This window comes from Mustela nigripes, chromosome 7 (assembly GCF_022355385.1).
Source record: "Mustela nigripes isolate SB6536 chromosome 7, MUSNIG.SB6536, whole genome shotgun sequence".
Taxonomy (NCBI): Eukaryota; Metazoa; Chordata; class Mammalia; order Carnivora; family Mustelidae; genus Mustela; species Mustela nigripes.
This window is the reverse complement of record NC_081563.1, coordinates 18,950,880-18,976,802: the sequence shown is the minus strand read 5'-3', so window position 1 is coordinate 18,976,802 and position 25,923 is coordinate 18,950,880. Positions and strand designations below refer to the sequence as shown.

Sequence of the window (25,923 nt, the reverse complement as noted above, 5' to 3'; positions counted from 1 at the left end):
TAGCTATGCCCAGACCCCTTCCCATGTTGCCTAGCCACAGCTTTTCTCTTTATTATACTCAGTGCTCAGCCTCAACTATCCCAACAGCTTCCTAACCAACCCATGTCCTTGTCTCCAGTCTGTTTCCTTCCCAACCCACCATACACAAGTTCTTCAGATTCATGTATACAAAATCTTGCTTTCCTTACATTCCCTGGTTCAAGAGCCAAAAGTCACCCCACCCCAATTTGCTCTCAATGTCAGATTTCATGGGCCATGGGGCAAAGGCATGGGGTTGTGTCTTTTTCCTTCTTTCTTTTTCTTTTTAAGTAGACTCCAAGCCCAGCACCCCTGTTTTTCTTTCAGATGTCCCATAGTGTTTGTATAATGCTGGGTCATGGATTTACAGCCACACACACTGACAATTCACAAGAAACACAAATACTCAACATGCACACAGAGATTCACACATATATGCCAATTACATTAGACGTAGCAGTGGATGGCACAGATCAAATCCCACTGGGAAACATTTGTGTATGGCACATGCACAGAGATCCCCATATTTTGATGCTCTAGGAGTTCCTAATTAAAGAAAACTGGAACATACTCTGAGCAATCCTCTGTAAAGGGAGTTGGAAAGCCCTATTCTTTAAGCCTAAAATCTCCCCTATGGTGGGTTATATAATGGGGCTAGAGTCTAGTCGCTGTGAAGAAGAAATGGCCTAGGCTCTCCCATCAGAATGCTCCCATGCTGGGAATCCCAAGCCTGGTGTTTACATCTGGGCAGCATCTTTTCCCCTACTCTCCTTCCTTTTTAGGTGCAAAAAGTAATGGTAGGTAGAGGCGGCTAAATGGCAGTAGTTAATGTTGGTATTTTCAGATCCTGTTTGCATCCCCCCAAAACCATTTACTTTAAAGAAACCAAATACACAACCATGTGGTGACAACATTAACATTTATTTGAAAAGGGCATCATGAAGACTCATTGGGAAATCATGACTAATAGTCCTAGAGAATAATCTCGCTAAAGAGTCCTTCTTCGTACAATCCCCCCCTACCCCCACCCTCTTTCCCCTTCCTTGAAATAAAACTAATTTGACTCAATGAGTTTAAAATACAGAAAACTGCCACAGGCACTAATTCTGTGCTCCCACATAAATACGTCAGCTGTTACGTACATATATTGTCAACTATCAACTATGTTGCACACACGTGTGTGCGCGTGGGCACACACACTCTCAGCCAGGTCAGGAGGGTCTAAGTGGACACAGACATGTCGTGATGTACGTGTAATGCCGTAGTATTGTGGATTTCCAGCTCTGCACTCCACAGGCCAGAACTGACAGTCACGGAGGAAGAGCTCAGAAGGGGAAGGGGATAGCTTGAGGCCCCAAGGTACCCTGAAGGAGAAAGACCAGGTCAACCTGGCCATGCTAAAGGAGAGCCCAGAAAACTGCCCTCTGTCCCCAATGGGCCACTGAACCCCATCCACAGTCCGTGTCTCCTCCCCACCCCCTCAGCTGGCCAGGCCCACCATGACCATCCTGCTGCAATCTTCAGACGTAGGGTCACTTTAACCGGAAGATTTCTTGGGGATGGAGCAGCAGCACAGGACCTTAAACCTCCTTAGACACCATAAGATACCATGTTTCAGCAGGATCTGCCTGCCAGGGTCTGTGGGTTAGGGAAAGCAGGCCTGATCTGCTCTCGTGAGCTGTCCTGTCTACCTTTATTTTTTATTTTTAAAGATCTTATTTGACAGAGAGAGAGACATGGAGAGAGGGAATACAAGCAGGGGGAGTGGGAGAGGGAGCAGCAGGGTTTCCAATGAGTGGGGAGCCCAATGCGGGGCTCGATCCCAGAACCCTGGGGTCATGACCTGAGCCAAAAGCAGATGCTTAACAACTGAGACACCCAGGCGCCCCTTTCCTATCTTCCTTTAAACTTAATACTCGGCTTTACAAGCAGGCCTTCTCCTTCCCCAGAGACCCCCACAGGCCAGTTGCCATTTTATGGTCACAGAAAAAGATTGGAAGAAACAGCCTCACTTCCCGGTGACCCTCTGTGTGACCAGGTCAGAAGGCCTGAGGACCGTGTAACAGCAACAGGAAACTATCATGCCGCAGGGAAGAGAAGCCCTAAGGTCTGGCTTTGAGCTGTTTCACGGCACCCCAAGCTGCTGTGATTCTTAGGTCAACTGAAACATGTTCTCTGGGACCCAGGCCACCCAGGGCAAAGGGCAGCGTGTGTGTGTGGTCCTGGTACTTCTCCATCCAGCACTGTGGGTGGTCCCTGCCCACTTTTCACTGCCCATCCGTCTGTGGGAGAGGCTGGACAGAAGACAGCATCCGAGGGAGCACCTTTCTAGTTCTTCTCACTTCCTTGGGCTCCTCCTTTGGTGAGGAGGCATTTAGGAGTCAAAGAACCACTTATCTCTGCTTTTCAGAGAGGGGAAAGTGGGAGCGGGCACAGGGCACCAGGGACCCCACTGAAAGGAAAACAAGGAGCCTCCAGGATCCTACGGGGACTGTCTGCTGAGCTGCTTCTTACCCACTTACATGATTCAGCCAAATTAACAGGACCTTTAAAGTCTCAAATACATTCATGCCTTAAGTGATGTGAAGAGTGGTGACCAGCCCTGCACTGTGGCCTCAAAGCAAGAGTCCTCTGTGGCTCCCAGGAGCCGCTGCTTTGGATGGGCTTATGGCTCAAGCCAGACAGAGAGAGGCAGGACGCAGTTGTCAGTCACGTGACACAGGGCAGCCAGACACCAGAGGGCTCGGAAGGCAGTAAGCAGTGACTTTAAGCCCGAGGCCTGGGTGCCCATCACAGTCTGCTTTGCCCCTCTCCCTGGGCTCACGGGAGGGGAGTATGGGTGTGAAGGACACTCCGCAATTTACGGAGTAATCGAGATAAGTCACATTATGGTTTCTGACTCTGAGGCGTATCTGGCTAGGATCCAGGTCCTACTTCCTGTTAGCCGGCAATCCAGTATTCTACCGAATGTAAGTTTCTAAATTGAAACTGAGAAGAGGGCCCTCAAGAAATGGCTAGTTCCCCTAAAAGAAGCACATCTTTGCTAAGCCCTGGTGAGGTAAGGAAAGAGCTGCTGTGGACCGAGACAGGGGTGAGTGTAGGAAGAAGAATGGTAACTGTGCACCTGCTTCTTCACTCCATTCCCAGGGCGGACGAGGGAGGGGCATCCGGTGGGCCTACAGATCTCTGGTTCTGGTGCTGGGTCTAGAAAGAGGCTCCAGCACCACAACATCCCAGTCCCAGGGCCAGGACCCCGAGGGTATGTCCCAGGGTGCAGCTGCCATGAATTAACCCCCAAAGTCAAGTGGACACAAGAAAGAAATAGGGTTTCTCATCAAAGCCAAGCAGGGGATACAGATGGAAAGATCTGGTAAGGAAAGACCCATTTGTGGCTCAAGATTGAGAGTTTCTTTAAAGTTTCTTCCAAAGGTCATTTGCCTTCATATTTTATTTTAAAATTTGTTTCTTAATAAAGAGACAGAAAGGTAAAGAGGAAGTCAAAGTTCATGCTTTATAAATTTGGGCTGAGCACTAGTTAAGAGCCAGAGCCAAAAGCCACAGGTGGGGGAGGGGTGGGGAGCAGAAGCCGAGATCCTTGGGTCTCGTAATCATGCAGGCCATCCAGAAGCCACAGGCCCTTAGCACAGAGGCACCGACCTGAGTGGAAACTACAGGATAAGTGTCAGATAGCCCCCCTATTCAAAATAGTTATTGCACACGTAATGGGAAAATGCACATGTTAAGGTTTTCCCAGTTCTGGGAAAATACACCGACTTACCCTTATACCCAGGATTTCACTGTGTATCTGTGCAGGGCTGTGGGCACCAGTGTGACCAGAGGGTGTCCCACGAAGTCCCTTCCCCTTAGCAGAAACATCCTGCTTCTGGCCCTTCACCACACAGCCTAAAATTGTACCCTAAAAAGGGATTCCTTTGGGTCAAGAAATCTCATGCTCCCTCTTTTTAAAAAGCAAATTCTCCAGGGAGGAATCATTTGACCATTCACACCTTCCTGCGAGTTCCATCAGCTCAGAAAAGTGATGGGAAGTTTTCCTGGGAGACAAGAGAGGGGCTATTTGGGACCATTGGGTGCTGCCATGCGAGGAGACCCAGGAGGCTCCGGAGGGACAAAGGCTCCTGGAGGGGGGATGGGTGAGGGGGGCAGAGAGAACATGGCGAAAGGTCTTCTAGCTCTGCCTCTGCACATAGATAGGCAGGGCGCTCAGCAAAGATGGAAAGCCAGAACCCAAAGGGGTCCCCATTGCTTCTCCCCAAGCCTCAAGTTTTCCAGTTGGCGCTGATATCCTGACTTTGTCCAAAAAGCGAAGAGATCATTCTAATATTGGATGCCAGATCCTTCTTTCCTTGAAGGAAACATCCAAAAGGTTGACTCTGACATCCTTGAGATACGAAATGCTATCTTCAGAAGCCTCTCCCCTGCCCCCTCCCAAGTCAGGCTGGGAGCCTCTGCCACAGGAAGTGAAGTGGGCAGGCCCGGGGGCCCTCACAATTCCTCTTCCTTTTGAGACGCATAGAACCAGATTTTCTTGAAACATTACCTCATTCTGCCCTCCCTCAACTCAGGGGCTGTAGAAACATGCTAGGATCCTCAGGAAGAAAGGCATCAGAGAGAAAACTCAACTTAGAGAAACATCCAGAAGGAAGAGAACTGTGGGGGGACCCAGCAAGCTCCCTCTCAATGAGGGAGGTGAGAGGATTTAACAGGGGACGTGGCCTTGCCCATTTCTGCCTGCCGCTCCTCTGCAGGGGGCAGGCCTCGCCCGGGGAGAGCCAGTCCCCTCTATGGCCCAAGATGCCCATCCTGGGTTTTTATCCTTTCTTGCCGTGCATGGTGTCTTGACTGCAGTTCCTGTTGGAAGGGCTTGACGTGAATTAATAATAGAAAGAATCACAAGGACACAACCGGCAGGGCAAGCAGGAGCACGGAAAGGAGGAGAGGCTGGAGGCCTCCAGGCAGAGGGAGAATGCTCTGGAAGACAGCAGCTGCCTCCCAACCTTGCACAGCACTGCTTTCCCAGAGCAGCTGGCAGCTCGCCCTGCATCCTCCTGACTGTCGTCCATGTCTCTGTCTAGTTCCCTCCCGGGGGATCGGCAGCTGTGCCCCCCAGACCCACCCCCATGAAAGCCCTTCCCGACCTACAGCAAGCAGGGGATTCTCAGGACCCCTGTCTCCCTCCGGAGAGTACGCCCCAGCCCTCCCATGGTTCTCAGCTCTTGGCGGACACAAAGGCGGAGACAAAGGGCAGGTGAGATGCTTATTGGCTCCAGAGGCTGATCTCCTTCAGGGAAGATGAGGAGGAAGTGGGAGGGCTGAGAGGGGGCCCAAGGCTCCCCCCTTGCTTAGCTGGGGAGGTGCCGCCAACCAAGCTGCTTTTTCTCTGACATCTCAGTTCCATTTCCAGGTCACAGGGGTGGGTTGTGAGGCTAGCCCCTCCCTTAGACCCCACCCCGCCGAGGAGCTCTGTCTTCTGGATTCAGTATACACACAGATCGGGAAACTTCATCTCGTAGACTGGGATGGAGTGGTTCTGAGGCTGACCATAGGCTGCAGTGATGGTGCCTGATGGGCTTGGCGGGGGCCTGGGCAGAAGCACATGGGGGAGAAAAGCGTGAGAAGGGGGCTCTCGGGTCCCACCCCATGCAACCAAAAGGAGTAGTTGATTTGGGTTTTTCTTTGAACAGGGACCAGAGACTGTCCCCCCATGGGTTCCTAGGTTGCAAGTTCTAGAATCTTCTAGATTTCACTTGAAGTGTAGCTTTACTGCAGGCTCTACAGTAACACTGTTGCTTTAGAAAATACCAGTCTGGGACCTTGGGACTCCTGGCTCATTTCTGGGCTTCACTGAGCTATCTTTTTCTCCCTCTAGTCTTGCTTTCCTTATCTGGGAAAGCTGGTGGCTGCGTGAAGCCCTGGAGGCCAGGATGCCTGGAGACAGGTGAGAGAGGAGGATGGGGGGGGTGGTCTCTGCCCAGGGCTGCCACTTACCGGATGGTGATTTCAAAGATTTGATTGAGTTTGCTCTGCAGCAGTGATGCCTAGACATGAACAGAGGGAAGTCAGCCGGGGGCTTCCCCGCTCTCATGAGCCCCGCTGTCCAGAGAACCCGTGGAGATGGGGGCCGGTTGCAGTCTTAGGAGGGGAACGGGTGTGAGCTTATTTCTGGCACTTATCTCTGGATCCTGGCTATGGGTTCAGATCAGGTAGGGCCACCCAGGAAGGCCGGCTGGGGACAGCACAGAGGCACAGGGCCTCAGTAGACAGCTCATAAAGGGCCTTTAGTTCCTCCAAGTGGGTCGTAGGGCCCTGCTGGGCATATATAGTCAGGAGGTTCACAGCTGGTTTGAGATGTCCCTCAACTTCCAAGGAGCAGCTGTGCTAAACTGGTGGGTTAGGGAGGAGGCTCTCTCTGGTCCCTTCTGGCTCTAACAAAGCCCATGTACACAGAGAGTGAGACTGTGTCTGATTCAGGAACGGGCCCCTCAGCTTTGAGCTCATGAAATGAGCGGGGTGCACCTCTAGAGATGGAACAGGGGAGGATAACATAGGCCCAAAAAAATCTATAGGTATTTACTCATCTTATTATATCGTTATTATACATTATGACATATAGAAATATAGATAATACCTCTTACATACTAGAAAAGAAAATAACACATATTTCTACTGAGAGGAAAAAAAAATCACAATAAAATAGAAGTATTTGCAATTTGGGATGTTTATAATTATGTTGCATTGTTCCTCAGATGGCCATTGTGACTGACAAATCCTAATCAATTTCAAGAAATGCATAGACACGAGTCCTTCTGCTTTACGTATTTGCCACCTTCTCTTTCAAATCTCTTTTCCAGGGCCAGGCTGTTCCGTACCCGCTACTGGGTAGCGCCTGGCTGGAAGTGGGACTCTGTTGCAAACAATGGCCATCTCTCCTTTGGGGGGGCTCATTCCCCATTCACCCGTAATGAGATGAGCATGAGGTCACAGCCCTTGCAGAGGTGTCATGACAATGACATGAGCTACTAAATAGAAGATGTTCTGGTGTGTGCCTAAGTGTGAGCTGCAGACTTGCTGTTGTAAATATTATAGTCTGTCCAGCTGATGCAGGAGCTCCCGAGGTCAGGACTTCCTCTTCAGAGAGAAATTACGAGATCTAAAGAAGTATATGGCTAATAGCCCAGCCTCTGGGTTTTTGGGGAAGCGATGCAGCGCTGGGGCATTGGTGGGATCTAAACCCTAATTTCTGGGTGACAAAAGTGCCAAGACCTCCTAGAAACTCAGCCCTGCTTGGGTCCCCAAGGAATCGGCCCTGTGACGGCTCACTCACCCTGGCCCCACAGTGTGCCGCGATCTCCTCAAAAGGTGCCTTCTGGAACTTCTCCACCACCTGTCGCCGCCGTTCACGTTCCTGCTCCTCGACTGCTCCGCTGTCCACTGTGGCACAGAGAGCTGGGTCAGCCCCGAGGTCCTGCCCCGCGCACCCAGGCCAAGACCCCTCCAGGGGGAGTGCCGTCTGTGACTGCGTTTGGGGCCCTACCCTCCGCTGATGAGCAGTGCACAGAGGGTGGGGTGCCATTACTTGGGCCCACGATGGCTAGATCTTGGGGTGATTGGACCGAGGCTCTGCCCCTTTCCTCGTGAAAGAACCTGAGAACCCGGGAAGGGGACCCTTCAGCTGGGCTTTTAAAGCTGTTAAAGATTTTATTTTATTATTTATTTATTATTATTTAAAAAATATATTTTTGTTTATTTACTTGACAGACAGAGATCATCAGTAGGCAGGGTGGGGGGAGCAGGCTCCCCACTGAGCAGAGAGTCTGATGTGGGGCTTGGATCCCAGGACCCTGGGATCATGACCTGAGCTGAAGGTAGAGACTTTAACTCACTGAGCCACCCAGGTGCCCCTGTTAAAGATTTCAAAGCTGCATCATCACTAAGACTCTCAAAGAAGTTTCTGGAACGGGAAGTATTCTGGCCCTGATTGGAAAGGGACACCAACAGTGGTAAAGTCAGATGGATCCCAAGAGCCAGGACAAGAGCTCGGCCCCAGGGCCCAGCAGTCTGAGGCTGTCCAATTTAAGGCTTCTACACATTCCTTTTAGTTTCCAAAACGAGTCAGCAAAAATAAAGAAGGGGGTGGTGGTTCGATATGTCCACGCTCGAAGAAGGCTGAGCAGACTGAGCCTTCAGAAGGAATACTACCAGGGACAACCCAAATGAAAACGGTCTGGCATCTGAAAATAGAATTTATCATCAGTTATCAGAAAAATTCTCTTATTCGGAATACTTCACTGCGCACTCACCCAGACAAGGAAGGTACTACTGCATTTTACAATCTGTTGCCAGTAACTATGAATCTGATTTGTTCTTCCTATCTTTTAAAGGTCAACTTATTCTTTTGTATTATAATCCACCAAAAAATGGTCTAAGTATTTACACAAAATTGCTTTTTGCCTAACTGGCTGTAACCCTCAGTTGATTGCTTTTATTAAGGGCATCTCGCTGTTGTCGAAGAAGAGTTGCCAGACCGAGGAGATGCGGGCCGGCACTGCTGATCCTGATCAGGGAAGGGGAGCTTTTCACGGCAGCTGTGGTAGCGGTCATGAGTTTCAGGGATGCCGCCCGCCTCCCTCTGTGCCGAATCCCGCAGCGGGCTGCACACACCCCTGCCTCCCCCAGGACCCGGCCCCGGCCTCCCCGCCAACTCACCGATGGCCTTCTTTAGGGTCTCATAGGTGATCTCCTCGGCAGGCACTCGCTGAAGAAGGGACAGAAGTGATCAGAAAGGTGGAGTGCGGGTGGGGGAGGTGGCTCTGGCTTCCTCAGTTAGCGGGCAGCCCCTCTGGCTCCTCAGAAGAATGTCCCCAGGGGTGGAAGCTGCCCCAGGACACCCACATTCTCACCAGGGTCTCTGAAGCTCCCCTAGCAGGCGGCACAGAGCCGTCCCCTGAAGGGTGGCAGCGGGCTGGCAGCATCAGGGTGGGGTGGGGGAGGTCTAGTCCTCATCAGTGTGCCAAGAATCACCTGGAAGAGCCAGCTGCCTCTCTGCCCCCCAACCCTTGCCCCAGCTTGCCCCATCAAGCCCTATGGGAAGAAAACCCCGTGAAATTCAAAAAAATCTTCAGAGAATGTAACGGAAAATATTGGCAGCAAGAGGAAGCAGCTGGAGAATACCTCAAATGGAAATTTTAAGAACTGCACAACATTTTTGAAGACTCAGGATATCAAATGACCCACTGAGGTGATCTGAGTATTGAGTAAAGGTCAGACACGCTGAGGTCAGACACGCTGAGGTCAGCTTAGGGACCTGGGTCACAGGTTCTCAGCCCTCGCAGGCCCTAGGAAAGGAGGAGGAAAGTAACAAACCCAAAGAAGGACTGCCCCATGGCCACACAGCCTCGGCTGAAAGCCGTGAAGACTTTGAACTAAGTCCTAGGTAGTCCCCAGGAGACTCTCGGCTCCCTGAGGCCGGATCCATGATTCACTCCTATCCCATCACTTAAACACAGTATTAAGTGAAAGAAGCAGACACAGGAGGAAATTATTTCACGGATACAAAGTTCAAGAAAGGACTGAAGTCAGGCTAGTGGCTCCCTTTGGGAGGGGAGTCTCTTGGGCCATGACAACGTCCTCTCCCCTGATCTGGGTGTGACTGCACGGACACATTTCTTTGGTGAAAATTCACTGAGCTGTCCTTTTCTGATTTGACTACCATTCAGCAAATGCTAGTGTGAGGAGGAAAGGCCAGAGATTAGGTATGGGTGACAGTCGTTCACGGAATATTAAGTGAGCCCTGAGTGCGGGCAGGACTCTCGGCTGGTCCCGCGGTAGAGAGGGCACAGCCTGTTAGCGTGGGAAGGACAGGCAGAGGGCGCTGTGCTGAGCCCTCAGTCACAGGGAGCCAGGGCGGGCTCCTGGTAGGGTATGGCGGGCTGAGAGTGGAAAGAAGCGTGGCGTGGCTGCAGGGCAGGGGCTGGAGGCCCCCACACTCTTCCTGTAGCTATCAGGCTCCCCCTGAGCTAGGGGGACTCCCTGGGAAGAAAAGGAACCCATTCTGGTGACCCAGGGGACACTGGAGAGTAGGAGGCTCTGTTTCTCCTTCTCCTTCTGCTTCATTTTACTCATCAGTTCCTGAGGGTCTCTTAACTCCTGGGAAGGAGAATCACAACTTTGGGGGGAACAGCAGCCAACTCCCGCTGCAGTCCTGACACGGTTCCCTGTCCTGCAGAGCCGGAAGGCCTCAGAGGACGCCAGCTTCAACTCCATTCCAGTCTGCCAATTAGCCCAAGTCGGGGCTTCCTTCCTCGTAGGAGAAGGTTCCAGACAAGTGCCCCAGTGACAGAAGAGCAGGGAAGGTGGCTAAGGGCACAGTTAGAGGGAGGCTCGGTCCCGACCCCAACGACTTCTCCTTACGCCGGAGCGTCTGGGGAAAGGCTCAGGGTAGAGGCTGTCCTCCACGGCTGCCCCAGCACCAACAGGTCGAAGCTGTCCCAGCCCCCCTCCTGCTCCTGGGAATCCTCCTCACTTCCTGCTGAGGCTTCCCCACCCGTCAATTTCTCTAATGGCGGGAGACCCAGTTAAACCCAAGTGCGCTGCGTCTCATGGCCTCATCTCCCTCATGACCCCCTCCGCTCCTGCTCGGCCCCGCCCTTATTTCTTTTTCATTTGTAGGAGTAAGTTGAGTCTTTCCACTGTGATTCCTTCTTGCTTACTCACGGGCTCATCTGCTTTATTTTTGGAGGTAGAAGAAGTAATGACAGCGGAGATATCCCCGGTTCATTTGGACATAAATTAGATATTCAGAGCCCCCAAGAGAAGATGGAAGAGAGATCTTTAAGCCGCAACTGCGTCTTTAAAAAAAGCACCTCTATTGAGCTTTCTGGAAGAAACACCGTGAAAGCTCTTCTCACCCTCATCTCTCCTGTCAGGCCTTCCAGTTCCCAACATGGTGCACACCGACCTCCGTTGGGAACGGGAAATGTCACTAAGAGCAAGCTTTTCAAGAGGGATTTGTATGATGTTGTCATGGGAGCGCTGTGTGTGTGTGTGTGGAGTGCATATAATTTTTCCAGATGGAAATATCTATGACATACATGACTAGAGATGGTAAGAAAATGGGGTATTTGAGAAATTGGCTTTCCATGCAACTTTAAATGTGTTGTGCAGTTAGGGGACGCTGGAGCCTGGAATGCCTGACTGGCGAGCAGCCAGAGCGGGTCCCCTCCCCTGGGGATGCAAGAGGGCATAGCGAGAACAGGCCACTCACCTCCTCCTTCTCTGGGCTATTCCTGGATTCCACCTCCACCTGCAGGGAAATGGTTTCTCCAATGCTCTTCCTCTTGGATAAGCGATCCTCATCTGGGAAAGGGAAGCCCAGAAGTTAGAGTTGCCAGTGCTCAGACGGAGCCAGGCTCACAGCTCTGGCACCATCTTGCCCCCATCCCCCACCTTTGCCTAACCCAAAGTCCTTCCGGAAGGCTCAGGACACATAGACGTGACAGCTGGTTTTCCGAAGACTGCCGGCCTCCCCTGCCACCCTTAGGGTGCTGAGTTTTGCTGTTTATGGCTGAGATTTTGAAATCCTCGATGAGCACAAAGCAGCCACTCACGACCAGAAAACACACAGCAAGGTGCATGGGAAGCTGTCACTTGTGGAGCATTTCCTGAAGTGCCCGTGGCGTTATTATTCTGTGTGTGTCTCCCACCAGCCCCCTAAGGCAGGGGTCATTAATCCCTATTTGCTAGTCAAGGAAAATGAAGCTTTTCATTTGCCAGATGCCTGGAAACCCGCCAAAGGATTTTCAGGGAGTAAAGGGCAGGGAACGTGCACGGCCCATGTGTGCTCTTTGGGGCTCCGTGGGGCCTCTCCCGTCCACAGGCGGGACAGGCCCCTGTCTCATGGGCCACTTTCCCCCAAGGATCCAGCCCTGAGGAGAAGAGGTCGGGGAATCGAGAGGTTCTCACTGCAAATTTTCCCTGTGTTTGTTCGCTCCCACATGACACACCAGGGGCCGGGGAAGGCCCTGAAGGGCACCCAAGGCCCTCAGGCTCAGGCCCTGTTCTGCTGAGGAACAGCCAGAGGCAATCTCGGAAGTGCTCGTGCAAAGGGCCTACCTGTCAGCTGAGGGACGTAGGGCAGGCAGAGCCTGTCAGAGTTGTAGCCGCTGCCCCCCAGGACCTCGCTGATCTTGCTCTGGCGGAAGAGGAACTCAATGACTACCCCGTCTAGATTTTGGGACAACCTGGAAGACACAGAAGGAAAAGAGGCAACTAGCGGGATCTCCTAATGACTTTATTATAAAAGGAACATTCATCCTACAAAATGACAGAGAAGCAGAAGGAAAAGAAAATCAGCCATAGTCCCACTTTCCAGAGACGACATCTTTGTATTTTGTGCACAATCCTTCCGGGGGCTCAGGTCTATGCGCATGTACCCGTACACGTGTACACACACACACACACACACACACACACACACACACACATCACTTCACCCCCTGAATTCCTGTTCTGTCATCGTTTTTATCTACCGATTGCCCCATGCATGGTTCGCATGAACTTTTCTCCCAAACTGCTGTGGTGGAAAGGCCATCGTTTATAAAGCTACCCTCTCTGGTTAAACATTTAGCTTTTTCACAGTGTTTTCCTTGAGTTCCTCTGAGGCTGGCATGACCCAGACTGCAGTCCTCGGACACCACCTGGATGGATCCTGTGTCTTGCAAGAACAACTTCTCCAGGAGGCACAGCCCATGGGCTTGGCCAAAGCCCCGTAAGCTTACATCAAACTCTCTAGAGCACAACACACTGACACGGCTCAAGGGTGGATTACGGCCCCTCGATGAAGGTCACACTGGACCCAGGATGTCTGGGCCACAGGCAGGGTCCACTTTGGGCCCTTGAGACCATGGAGGCCTCAGCCCCGGCTTCACACTGGCCACCTTCTCACTCACCACATCCCAGGTGTTCCCCTCACCTGGGCTTCTCCACAAACACGGCCTCAGGGAGCATGTAGGGAGCCTCCTTCTTCCGGGTCTCTATCACCTGCAGTTGGGAGGAACCACATGAGAGCTGGGGTTCACAGAGGGGAGGAGCTCTGGGCAGGCAAAGGCTAGCTCTCACCGCTCTCCTGGTGCTTCCTTCCTCCCACAGACTCCTTGCCCGAGCACCCTGCAGCTGGCCTTCGAAGGGACAAACTCAGATCAACAGTGACCCTCACAGCAGCCTGAGAAGCCCAGGCGGACGGCTCAGGCCATCACCAGTGACGGGTACACATCAAGTGTCCTTTAAAGGCAGGGCACTTAGCCCTGGGGAGAGAGATGGCGGTTGCTTGCTCCTATGCCCTATTCCTATTTTCTTTGTAAACATGGAAGAGGGGGCAGTGGTCACACCCTCCCCCCAACCCAGGTGCAGAGCAGAAACATCCTGATGGACAGTCACAGACGAAGTTCCAGTGAAAGTTGGTAAGATGGTGAGAGAGATGGGAGGGTAGTTGCTGTGCAAGTAGGGACAGGAGAGAACCAGTCACGTCTGGGCCATGTCTGGGCAGGGCCTTCTCTGCGCCCTCTATTGGCCCATGCTGGGGGGGCAAGGTGACACAGTGCCCCTCCCCCATGGCCCCCAGCATACCTGAGCCAGCTGGGACTTGAGGTTTCTTATTTTAGTTCGTTTTGCTTGTATATATATATATATATATTTTTAAGATTTTTATTTATTTATCTGACAGACAGATCACAAGTAAGCAGAGAGGTAGGCAGAGAGCAGAGAGCCCGACACAGGCCTCGATCCCAGGACCCTGGGATCATGACCTGAGATGAAGGCAGAAGCTTTAACCCACTGAGCCACCCAGGTGCCCCTTTGCTTGTGTATTTTAAAGTTAATCCTAGACATTCTATCATTCCACCTATAAATATTTCAGTATGTTTTTAAAATGTCTTTTGGGGACATTTGATTATAGACTGGGTATTAGATAACACTGAGGCATTACAGATGACTTAGTTAGGCATGTTAATAGCATGGTGATTAGGTAGGACGGGGTCCCTATTTTTTACACACAACACTGACACACTGACATTTTACCACAGGGGTAAAATGACATGCAAGCTGAGATCTGCTGTAAAATAAGAAAAAGTGAAAAAGAGATAAAGTAAATGTGGGAAAACCCTCCTGTTTCATCCACATGATAGAAACACAGATGATCCCTGTTCTCACACTGCTTTGGTGATGTTTGAAAACTTCCGTAATAAAAAAAAATTTTTTTTTTAAAGTAGCATTCGTCCCAGACCACACGAGAGTGGTGTGTAGCTGGGCCTCCGGGAGCGGGGGCGGCATGGGTGGAGGCAGAGAGTAGAGGCAGGCGGTTTGCAGGTGAGGAAGGGGTCCAGGTTTCTGCCTGTGGCAGACCCCACCATGCTATGTGGTGTCATACAGGAGGAAATGCTGCCTCTGGTAACTCCTCCTGGTCCCTAGTAGTTCCGTCAACACTTCCTCAATGCCTACATGTGGCACGGGGCTCCCGCAATGGAGGATGAGTGGTTCTGGGGAAACCCCAAGCCGAGGGCCTCCTGAGCTCTCAGGGTCGCGAGGATACCAACCTCATGGATGTGTTGGCAGAAGGCAGGGACGGTGGTGAGCTGGCTGATGAGGTTCAGGTAGGCCGCGCCCAGCGCGTAGAGGGCACAGCGGTTGTACACGGGCAAGTTCTCTTCATTGACCTGGGCCACGTCCTGGGGCAACACAGAAGCGCCTTGGAGTTTTTCAACAGACAAATTAACACTGGCGCCCCACCCTCCGCCCAACCTCTCCCAGCCTTTAGTAAGGGATGGCCCATCTCTTTAGACCAAGCCTTTTTCAGCATTTGTCCCATAACTTCCTGGGAGACAGAAGTCATCCTTGGTAAAGTGGAAGGGAATCACCCCAAGAACAACACATGGTCTGGTTGCTTGTATGTACTTGAGTGGAGGGGTGATGACCTCATTCACCACTTTGCAGTTCCAGCTTTGGTGACCTTGACCGTCCAAACCCTCATCATTAATCCTACCTCTAGGATGCTGTGTCCTTGAATATCGGCCTTGAAAGACTCTTGGGGGCTGGACTGGTTTGCTAAACTGGGTCCCCATATTAAGCTGAGAGAGTTGCAACAGGTACTCGGGATTGGGACACAGAGGAATCTCAAGTTCTAGCGTGAAGACAATCATAGCAGCTGGGCTGGCTTTGCAGGATTTAGCCCTGGTGGCCTAAGATTATCCCCCACTGAATTCCCAGGTTTGCCCTCATTCCTGTTCCTAGGTAGAATCTAAAGCTGCCGAGCTTCAGGACCTTGGACACTGCCCAGTATTTTGAGGTCTAAAGGACCCACCTCAATTTCCAGCATCCTTGAGCGTACACCTCCATCCAGAAGGACTCTGGAAGGCTGCAGCCCTATCTAGTGAACACCAGCTCTCTAAGAGTCGCGAGGGAGGCTTGCTGAATCTCCAGGACCCCACGCATGGGACAAGAACTGGGAATATGTATTTTTCATAAGTGCTTGGGGTAATTCTGAGACACAGCCAGGCTTGGTCACGAGACGACCCCAGATGAAGTTTGTGTTGGGATCACTCAAGGTTTATAAGAACTTGGTATCCCCTTGAAGTCTCATTCAGACCTTGGGAGACTTGAAATATCAGGGACCAAAGGGTGTTTTTGAAAGAGCCTGTTCCCTGGGTCTCCTCTGGCCTGAGGATGGGCGCCAGCCACGGAGGAGGCATTCTTGGGTGGTTCCCCAAACAGAACCATGGCTTGTGGTCCCTGGAGGAAGGGGGACCCAAGGGTGCCATATTCCTGGGCTCTGAGACAGCCGTGCTCTCATGAGCGCTCGCCCAGCCGGTGCCCTGCGCTGATCCCACCCGCCACATGCTGCCCACGCCAGGTCCCCCCTGAACAGCCCCACCTGAACAGCCAGCACCAGGCGGATGAGGTCGACCACCACCTCCTCGTTGGCCAGCTCAATGCTGATGAGCGCCAGCAAGCCGTAGAGCGCCTCATAGTGCTTCTGTATGTTCGACTCCTCCTTGCAGCTCAGGTAGATATGTCTGTAGAGCTGCTGGGAGTGCTGGGCATGGGGAAAGGGCGGGGGCAAGGCCGCAGTGGGTGGGTGGAGGGGAGAATGGGAGGAGACCAGTCTGCAGGTGGTGCGAGGCTGAGGCTGCGTGCACCCCACCTCCACCCTTAGGGAAAGGGTGCCTTCTCTCTCTCTCAAGTACTTGGCCCCCCGAGGGTTCAGCTGGTCATCCCGACTAAGTGTGCTCAAAGAGGGAGCAAGCAGGCCTGGAGATGGGGTCAGTGCTGTCTTGGGGGCTGGGAGGCGGGGGCCCATAAAGCCTGGCCCACCTCGGGTTTGCTGGGGCTTAAGTCACAGGGGCTAACCTTCTTCATGAAGACGGTGTCCTGTCGGGAGCACTTGTCCACTTTCAGCTTCAGGACAGAGATGTCACTAAGGGTACTGGGAAGGGACACAAGGGGCCACCTTAGCCCTGTGCAAGGCCAGTCAGAGCTCAGGCAGCGTCACTGGGCTTTACCCCAATGTTGTCAGTTGGGGCCCAGCCTCCTACCCCCCTGCATTGGTTCTTAGCTCAGTCTCCACTTTCCTCAAGTTCTCAGCCCCTCTGTCCTGCCTACTTTTTCTGGTCCCTTTTTCTAAAACACCAATTCAGGGGCACTTGGGTGGCTCAGTTGGTTAAGCGACTGCCTTCGGCTCGGGTCACGATCCCAGAGTCCCAGGATCGAGTCCTACATCAGGCTCCCAGCAACATGGGGAGTCTGCTTCTCCCTCTGACCTTCTCCTCACTCATGCTCTCTCTCACTCTCTCTCTTTAATAAATAAAGAAAATCTTTAAATACCAATTCCGATCATTCTCTTCCTCCCTTCCCCTCCTCCCCAGTCTTTCCTGATAAACCTGCACCCCCTTCCTTCCTCCCCACCCACTAACTCCCTTTAGCAGCTGCTCCTCCTCTTGCCCGTCTCCACTCCATCCCCTGGCTCCTTGGGAGAAGTATCCTTCCCTCACTCCCGCTCCCATAGGACCCCAGGGTCCATGTCCATGGTCAGCTCCTGCTGGTTCCCAACGAATAAGGGAACTGTCCTCTCACCTGGGTGTGAGACCTACGGGAAGTCTTCTCCCCCACCATGCACCTACCGGAGGGGAGACCCCAAGTTCACCTGATGGTAGAGAACTTGTGGCGGTTGCCATGACGATCGATGAAACTGATGAGAATCTCTAGAACAAAGAGGCGGATCTCTGCGTCCTCCATGAGGGCGGTGGACAGAAGGCGGTCCAGGAAGTTGCTGGGCAGGGCTGACATCATGTTGTTGCACTGGAAGCCTGTGGACACCTGTGAGCAAGCCCAGCAAGGCCGAGCTTAGTTGGGGACGCTGGCACCCTCAGTACAGTGAGGAGATGGACAGCAGCCGGCGGATCTGGGGATCTAATGAACCTGACCTCTCCTGACAGCTCCCAGTCCAGCTCCCTTGTCCTCCATCCTAGGCCCTGGATGCCTGAGGCAACTTTTTTGAACATGCCAACAACTACCTAGACCTATTTTAGGTTGTTGAAAGCAAGCAAGGGGTAAGCACTAGAGGGGAGCAGGGGCCAGAGAGCCTCTCAACCTATTGGCCCAGCTGTCAGGGCACAGCTGATGAACACTCCCCACAAACACGACACTATGTAAGGGCATGGATGGTCACACAGACACGGAGAGACAGTGGGAGAGCTTACAGCGGGGCTGAGGACCCACAACCCTCCCCCCACAACAACCATTTCAAGACAACTCTTTAAGGTGGGCATCCTGGGGGTCTTCAGATTAAAGCCAGTGGCTGTTGGTAGACACATCACATGTAATGTTGTTAAAGTGTACAAAAGCAGTAAAACAACCCCAAAGTTTACAGCAGCAGCATCCACCACAGCCCAACTGTGGAAGGAGCCCAGATGTCCTCTGACAGATGAATGGATAAAGAAGATGTGATGTGGGGCGCCTGGGTGGCTCAGTGGGTTAAAGCCTCTGCCTTTGGCTCAGGTCATGATCCCAGGGTCCTGGGATTGAGCCCCGCATTGGGCTCTCTGCTCAGCGGGGAGCCCGCTTCCTCCTTTCTCTCTGCCTGCCTCTCTGCCTACTGGTGATCTCTGTTTGTCAAATAAATAAATAAAATCTAAAAAACAAAAATTTAAAAGAAGATGTGGTGTACATACACAATACAATATTATGCAGCCATCAAAAATGAAATCTTGCCATTTGCAACAATGTGGATGGAACTAGAGGGTATTATGCTAAGCGAAATGAGTCAATTGGAGAAAGACAATTATCATATAATCTCACTCCTACGCTGAATTTAAGTAACAAAACAGAGAATCAAGGGAGGGAAAAATAAAACAAGACGAGATGAGAGAGGGAAACAAACCATAAGAGACTCTTAATCTTAGGAAACAAACAGGGTTGCTGGAGGGGTCGGGGGTGGAGATGGGGTAACTGGGGGAAGGACATTAAGGAGGGCACGTGATGTAATGAGCACTGGGTATTATAAGACTGATGAATCACTGACCTCTACCTCTGCAACTAATAATATATGTTAATTAATTGAATTTAAATGAAAACAAAAAACATTTTTAAAAACCCACAAAAAATAAAAGCAGCAAAACAATATTGATGGTTAAATCCAAATGGCAAAACAATGCCTTTGATGATTCAGCAGACCCTAGGGGGTCTAGCAAGGCCTGGTGGCATCAATAGTAAACATCAGCTAAAGGGGGGTGTGAGTGCCCCCCAAACTGTCACCTTGATAAGGAGCTGGGTACAGTGAGGGCAAGCTCAGCAGAAATGGTAGGAGCACACAGACCAAGGAGGTCACCAGATGTGGGCAGTGCCAGCATGAAAAGCCTTTATAAAAATACAGTGGCATGAATGGCGTGGGCTCAGGAGCGGGTGGGGGGTGCAGATCAGCAGGGCTGGAACAGAGATTGGGGCTGAGGGTTGAGATGGGGAGTCAGGGAGGGGAAGGCGCCTGGGGATCTCCCACCTCAGTCTGAGAAGTGTGAAATCTGGAGGCATGTCAATTGTACACGGACACCTACTATTTAAAATGGAGCAACGTGTAGGGAGCATCATTTCTAGAAGATTCTCCTTGTGGTTGTATGTCTGATGGATGAGGACAGATGGAGATAAGGACAACCATGAGGAGAATCTAGCTGTGAGATTTCCAGAGCTTAGGCAGAGCTGTGTGTAAGAACCCCTGGGGAGCCCGTTACAAACAGATTCCAGGACCCCACTCAGACCCATGGCTCCAAATCTCCACCGAGTCCATATATGTTCTAACAAGTTGGTCATGAGATGGCTTTTGAAGATCTGGACTCCAGTGATGGTTGCAAAGATGTAAAGAGGAATGAAAAATCCCGATGAAGGGAAAGACAGACTGAGGTGGGCACAAGTGCTGAGGGGGAAACAGGTGGAAGGGACCTAGGGAGGTCCTTGGAAGGGGAACAAAGGGCAGGAACCAAAGTTAGCATCCCAATTCAGAGATAATGTTTGAGTGACAAGGCTATTAGTAGCTGATAAGGAATCTTTGTGAAAATTAGGAGCAGTGCCCTGCCTGCTCCGGATGATCCAGCTCTGTGGATGCCCAGACTGCTAATGAGTGTAACACAGGCTAGATTTCAGCCCCCTAGTCACCCTTCAAGCCGGACCTATTTGTGCAGTGTTCAACCTGTGCAACTGTATGTGGTAGCCTTCTCTTGGTCCCTTGGGAGGAGTTGCCTCCTGTAGAGTCAGAGCAGGACTGGGGACAGGAGAGGCTCACCTGAAGGAGGGATTTCAGCAGCATAATCTGGGTCAGCCGGTTCCTGTTCTCTCTGTAGACCAGAGACACAAATACTCACCAGGATGGTGATGTGGGGAGAGACCCCACATTTGCCTCCCCAGGTTCCCTTTGTGATTAGATTCTCCATTAAGCTTGTTTCCCAGGACAGTTGACTTCCAGAGCCAGGAAGTAGACCAGAGAATTAACGGCTTGCCCCAAAGGTGGGAGGTAGTTATTGGTGGGGCAGCCTGAGGAATTGTTGTGGGCTCCAAGGGCCCCGCTAAAGACTGCTGAGGGATTTGAGAGTAGGAGAAAAGTGAGGGCAGGACCAGGAAAATTAAAGCGAAGTAAGGGAGAAAAGACGGGAAGGGAAGCTGGGGTGGAATTTTGGCCAATAGGGGAGAAAGGGCAGCAAGGCTGGGCTTACCCTGTCTTCCCTGTCTCCATGGGATGATGCAGGGAAGGCAGTGGGACCTTGCTCATGATGAAGAGGATCACCTCGGAGCGCTGATATGTGGGCAGCGTGCTGGCAAAGGAGCCTGCAGGAAGGAGACGCGGTTGGCTCAGGTGGGGCTGCGGGCTGCCAGGTCTCCGCTCCGCCGCTCAACTGGACAAACTACCGCCCAGAGTGCGGGCTGCGTCCCTAGGGAGACAACTAAGACGCGGAGGGAGAAACCTGCGCTTGTCATTCCGCAGGCCGTGGTCAGCGCCTCTGGGAAGGAGAGGGGAGCGTCCTGGTGCGAAGCCAGGGCGGCTCTGAAGTGACCCGCTCTGCAAGCTCGGAGGTGGCCGTCCGGTACTCCCCGTCCGCATGCACGTGCGCATCCACGGCCTTCTCCCTTTCCTCCCTCCCGCCTCTCCTCTTCCTCGCTTCTCCCCACTAATCGCTCCCGCGTGGCGGCATCCGACGGGCCTGATGGGGTCGGGGGCGGGAAGAGTTCGCGGCTCTCCGCCTCGATCCGAAGTCCCGCCTGAGCAACCCGCGGACGTCGTTCTGCGCTCTGCCTCACACCCGACCCCGGCCAGTCCGAGAGCTGTGCGTACCGCCGACGGACTCCATCTCCTCCGACCACCGCGGGTAACGCAACCTGAGCGGATGACTTTCCTGCAGCGTCCGAGCGCGGTCCGGGTGGAGGCAGCCCCCTGCCCCTTCCAACCCGGGCGGACGCTGCGGCGCCTGGCCCCGCCCCACCACCGGCCCCGCCCACCACCGGCCCCGCCCCACCATGGCCCCGCCCCGGGTCCCACCTATGGTCTTGATGACAGCCTCTTGGAACATTCGCTCTTCGTGCTCTTTGATGATCTTGGTGCCCAGGCTGATGGCCCCGTCGTAGCTCCCGGTGAGGGCGTAGTCGATGCTGAGCCGCAGCTGCCTCAGCAGAGTGTTGAACATCTCCAGCACCGTGGGCCCTGAGCGTAGCGGGGGCGGGGCGCAGGGAGGGGGAGACCCGAAATCCAGGGCTGGCACCCCCGCTCGTTCTCCCCGGTCTTGCAATCCAGCCGGGGCCTTCCTCTGCCCCCTCCCCGCGCTCCCTTGCCCTTTTCTGGAGGGGGAGGCAGCCTCCCGCCGAAGGCAGGGCTTTGTCCTTGGAGGCTTCCGGGGCCTCCACGCTGTCCCTCGGGGCCCCCTTACCGACGGAGCCGGTGGCCGCGATGACGGCAGCTTCCGACAGGACCTCCACGATGCCCGCCCGCACCGTGGCCGCGCTGCGGCTGTTGGCGTCCAGGTGGCTCAGGAGCTGCTGGATAACCAGGTGGGAGTGCTGCGGCTGGGGGGAGGAAGACGTGCTGGCCCCAAACCGCAACCCCCACGCGGCCTCTGCGCCAGGGCAGCTCTCGACTGGGACGCAACGGCCGGCGTGGACGAAGGTGAGGTCCTGAGGCCAGTGGGCACTGGAGGTGGTGTCCATGTCTCCTCAGTCCCTTCCCCCTGGTCCCACAGGAGCAGAAGCCCCATCCCAGGGACCACCTTGATTTCGAGTTGCCCTGGGCCCTTCCACTTCAAACGCGTCAAAAGTCAATTTTTTGGTCTTTCTTTTCATTGTTCCTGGGTCCCAGGTCACACTGGTAAGGACCACCACAGGCCACCGGCTTTAGTCCCGTGCTGCACAAAGTGTAGCCTGATTACACTGGGACAGTAGAAACCTCGAGAATAAGGGCTTAGTAAGCAACGTCATCAGGCTGTGGGGTGAGTGGGGTCTAGGGGCTTATATTTTACATGAGCTTTTCATTTGCTTTTTTAAAGGATTCTTTTAAATTGTATTTTATAAAGTATTGATCTGTGCTGTATCAGAAACAAAACTAAAACCTGCCCTTCCTCCCAGCCAGATGAAGCAGCACGTTGAGACACCTGGGGGCTGGGGAGAAGTCAGAGGACGGCTGGCTTTCTTCTATAGCACACAGGCCTGCTCCCCGAAGTGCCCTTGGCGGGTCTACAAGCTGGAGGAGGAAGCCGCCGTACCTGAATGGAGTACATGATGATTTTAAAGCAACGAATGGCAAAGACCTTGGGTTCCCAGAGAGAATGGTTATCCAGGTGGCTGTGAGGGAGAAAACACAGGGGAATGGCTATGAAAGGTAAAGCAATGGTAGGGAGAACAGACAAGCTTGGGGGGAGAGGAGCCTCCCCAGAGACCCAGCCCCTGGCAGAGCTCCCAGGTGAGGAAGGCTTTACAGGTGGCGGGGGGAGGAGGATGAGGACCCCGGGGCTGGACCCCACGGGAACCGGAGGGAAGCCAAGAACAGAGTTCCGCAGCTGTGGACTCAGGAGTGAAGCCGGGCACCTTCCTCTGGTTTTGGGACCTCCTACCAGCACCTCTCCCCAACACTGCTCTTGGCCACTGTGTGGTAGCTTCTGCTGTCACACAGGCACAGGCAAAGGACCATCTTGGGCAAAGGACCACCACCGTAACACCTCTTTCCCCCTCTCCCTGAGTCAGCAAGATGCCAGGACCTGAAAGTTCTCTGAGGGCTGGGGTGGGGGCCGGCAGCACTCACATGAGAACAGGCTTGATGGCATTTTTGATGTTGCCAAAGGCAGCACGGCCCAGCAATTCCCGAAGGCACCTCTCGGCCAGCTCTGCTGGGTTCTCTTTCTCCTTCTCTGGTGCTTGGAGGGGCGAGGGAGAGCGGCTGTGGAAACAAGCAGCACGTGGGTAAGTGATGGTGAGCAAAGCTCGAATCAGTCTTTGTGCAGCCTGCATTTCTTTTTTCTTTTTTTTAAAGATGATTTTACTTATTTATTAGAGAGAAAGAGAGAGAGGGCACAAGCAGAGAGAGTGGAAGAGGGAGAAGCAGCCTTCCCGCTGAGTAGGGAGCCCAATGCGAGCCTCCATCTCCACCCTGAGATCATGATTTGAGCCAAAGGCAGACGCTTAACCGACTGCAGCACCCAGGCGCCCCGGCAGCCTGCGTTTCCACACTGTGTCCTTGCAGGCGGTGCACTGGGACAGGCAGGAATTTGATGTGGGCTGCAGAGATAATGTGGGAGATATCCTGACTGTCAGAGAGGAAACAGAGTCAAGGACCCCAGGATGGAGGAAGATCATGGGAGAAGGGTCGAATTCTCTTTCCGGAAATCCTTGAGCACAGGTGTCCCCGCAGGAAGGACAGAGAGCCTGCACATCACAGGTCTGGGAGGCACAGACCACAGTGTCTCCATTCCCCAAAGCCTGGGAAGGAAAAAGATTGAGTGTGAAAGAGAGGGAGGCCGAGTAATAGAAAAAGCAAAAGAAAGTGGAGGATAGAGGGAGAGGAAAAAGAAAGGCAAGGCGGCTGGCGCAAGTGGGAGTGAGTGGTACCTCAGTCACAGGGGCTGGATCTGGACAGAAGAAGGAGCCTCATGTCTCTCTCTGGGGGCTGAGACCCCTAGAGTCCACAGGCCAGGATGGGGGGGGGGGGGGGGGGGGGGGGGCCGGGTGGGGGGGTGAAGTGCAGTTCCAGGAACGGCCCCCAGAGGGCCACACTTCCTTCCCCCCCAGCCTGTCCCCAGCTTCACCAGCTCCAGGGAGTCAGAGGGAGGGAGGGAGGAACCTGCTGTTCTCACACCTCACCAGGCACAGCCCAGGTGGACAGCAACATGAGCCTCTTTCCCTGCATCCCATTTTACAGAGGGGAAGAGCGAGGGGCTGGAACACACTGAATCCCCTGTCTGAGGGCTCCCAGATTCAAACCCAGCATCTGCAACTAGTGTCCAGGGGCTGCTGGCTGGTCAAGCTAGTTTTAGGGGCCTGCAGTGCCAGTAGGAGGTGAGGGAGGAAGGGAAAGTCCTCAGCCACTGGAGCCATGAAAGGTGCTTTCAAACCTCCTTGGCTTGCTGCTTTCAGAGAGACAGAGGTAACCGACTTTTCTTCTTTGTGTTCTGACCAGCTCGCACTTACCCTTAGGGAACCCAGCACGGTTTCTGCCCTTCCTCCACTGAACGCAGACCGTAGGGGGTGCAGCAAGCTGGCAGAAGGCCAGAGCCAAGGCTCCTAGGGAGCCGGCCTTGGATGCATTGCATAACAAGCCACAAAAACCAAGATACCTAGCCTTTTAATTAGGCTTTACCAGCCAGCCCAAGCCCTGTGGTTCCCAAGCAGATGGCAGAGGCAGCCTGGGAGGGCCGTGCATGGCTGCTGCCCGAGCTCCTGCCTCGCCTGCTTACCTCTCTGCCTCCTCTATGTGCTGCAGATTGAAAAGCAGTGACGGGACAATTTTGTCCATGTGCTGTGGGTCCCAGATATTGGCTTGCAATTCATCGTTCACTGTCTTCCTCACCACCCCTTGCAGACCTTTGATGCCTGACATTCTGATTCTGGAAGAAAAAGGGCAACACGGAGTCATGAAATCCTCCAGCCCAGAGAAGCCTGGCTTCTGTGGCAAGGGGAGGAGCACGGTGTGGGGACCGGGGATGCATTCATCCATCCAAAGGCAGAAGGGAGCCCACCTTCTACCCTCCGTGTGACTCAGCCTCCTGGCCGGCCGGCTTCCTGTGCAAGTGGACATGAGCTGCTTTGATCTTGCCCCACTCAGGTCAAGACCCTGAGCCAGAGGCTATGCAGACTTAAGAGCCAAGTAACTAGAATACTGTCCCCCTCACTATTCTTACTCCTGGTTCTGGGTTACAAGGTACTTCCTAGGGTCGCCTGAGTGGCTCAGTGGGTTAAGCCTCTGCCTTCTGCTCAGGTCATGATCTCAGGGTCTTCGAATGGAGCCCCGCATTGGGCTCTCTGCTCAGCAGGGAACCCGCTTCCTCCTCTCTCTCTGCCTGCCTCTCTGCCTACTTGTGATCTCTCTCTGTCAGATAAATAAGTAAAATCTTTTAAAAAAACAGAAAACAAGGTACTTCCTAATGCACAGAAGAAATACGTCCCAAGCACACTGGGCTCCTATGTCCCACCCAAGAGAGCCTGGCCGGCAAGAAACCAGGCCTGGCTGGTTTCCTCCCCAGGGCTTCCTTATGTGTGAATGTGAATTAATTCTGTCTCTCCAGAATGCCTCCCACATATGTACACATTTCATTCCACGGCACCTGAAGCTGACCGACCCTTTCAAAATAAAGCCCCAAAGACCAGGCCCTCAGAGAGACCTGCTCCTCTTATGGCTCCCTGTCATGGGCCCATCGGAGGCTTAACCAAGAGCAAGGGGCCTGGGGAGTATCTGAACCCAAGGGACCCCTCCCTCCCCTCCCCTCTCCCCGCCAAACACACACTCTTATTTATAAGACCCAAGTGTTGTTCTTGGAAAGGGGCTCTGGGCTCTGCTGGGGCTGTGAATGAACAACAGGGGGCTCTTGGGGGAAAGGGGCACAGGGAGGCTGACAGAAAGAAAAAGGATGACTTATGCCAGAAACACCTGTCACCCTCGCAGCCTTCCTTTCAGGGTTGACACGTGCCGTCTATGGGCACTAATGGCCCTGCTCAGGTGCCAGGAGCAAACAACCTCAGCCACCGTCCTCCCCACGGGCCATACATCCCAATGCTGTCACAACACAGGGCTGACAGACGTCTGCTTCTGTGCCCTCTTCCCCCACCATGTCGTGTGTGTGTGTGTGTGTGTGTGTGTGTGTGTGTGTGTGTGTGTGTGTG

At 53.2% G+C, this 25,923-nt stretch overlaps 1 protein-coding gene across 3 annotated transcripts in view; it reads right to left on the bottom strand.

Annotated features, from left to right (window-relative positions):
* Window positions 1-920: 920 nt before the first annotated feature.
* Window positions 921-25,923, bottom strand: part of EFR3B (EFR3 homolog B) — an 89,362-nt gene continuing 64,359 nt past the window's right edge. Inside the window, exons 6-23 of one of the 3 annotated variants that reach the window (XM_059405255.1) lie at window positions 24,501-24,650; window positions 22,853-22,987; window positions 22,317-22,395; window positions 21,489-21,624; window positions 21,104-21,265; window positions 20,283-20,394; window positions 19,856-19,907; window positions 17,228-17,400; window positions 16,435-16,510; window positions 15,959-16,120; window positions 14,625-14,756; window positions 13,007-13,074; window positions 12,148-12,275; window positions 11,300-11,391; window positions 8,743-8,791; window positions 7,361-7,467; window positions 6,025-6,074; window positions 921-5,618 (exon numbers count right to left, since the gene is read on the bottom strand). In XM_059405255.1, the coding sequence (XP_059261238.1) occupies window positions 5,513-5,618; window positions 6,025-6,074; window positions 7,361-7,467; window positions 8,743-8,791; window positions 11,300-11,391; window positions 12,148-12,275; window positions 13,007-13,074; window positions 14,625-14,756; window positions 15,959-16,120; window positions 16,435-16,510; window positions 17,228-17,400; window positions 19,856-19,907; window positions 20,283-20,394; window positions 21,104-21,265; window positions 21,489-21,624; window positions 22,317-22,395; window positions 22,853-22,987; window positions 24,501-24,650 (1,969 nt within the window). In that variant the 3' untranslated portion in view covers window positions 921-5,512. The remainder of the gene's footprint in view (window positions 5,619-6,024; window positions 6,075-7,360; window positions 7,468-8,742; window positions 8,792-11,299; window positions 11,392-12,147; window positions 12,276-13,006; window positions 13,075-14,624; window positions 14,757-15,958; window positions 16,121-16,434; window positions 16,511-17,227; window positions 17,401-19,855; window positions 19,908-20,282; window positions 20,395-21,103; window positions 21,266-21,488; window positions 21,625-22,316; window positions 22,396-22,852; window positions 22,988-24,500; window positions 24,651-25,923) is intronic. The other 2 variants (XM_059405256.1, XM_059405257.1) reach the window with 2 other exon arrangements.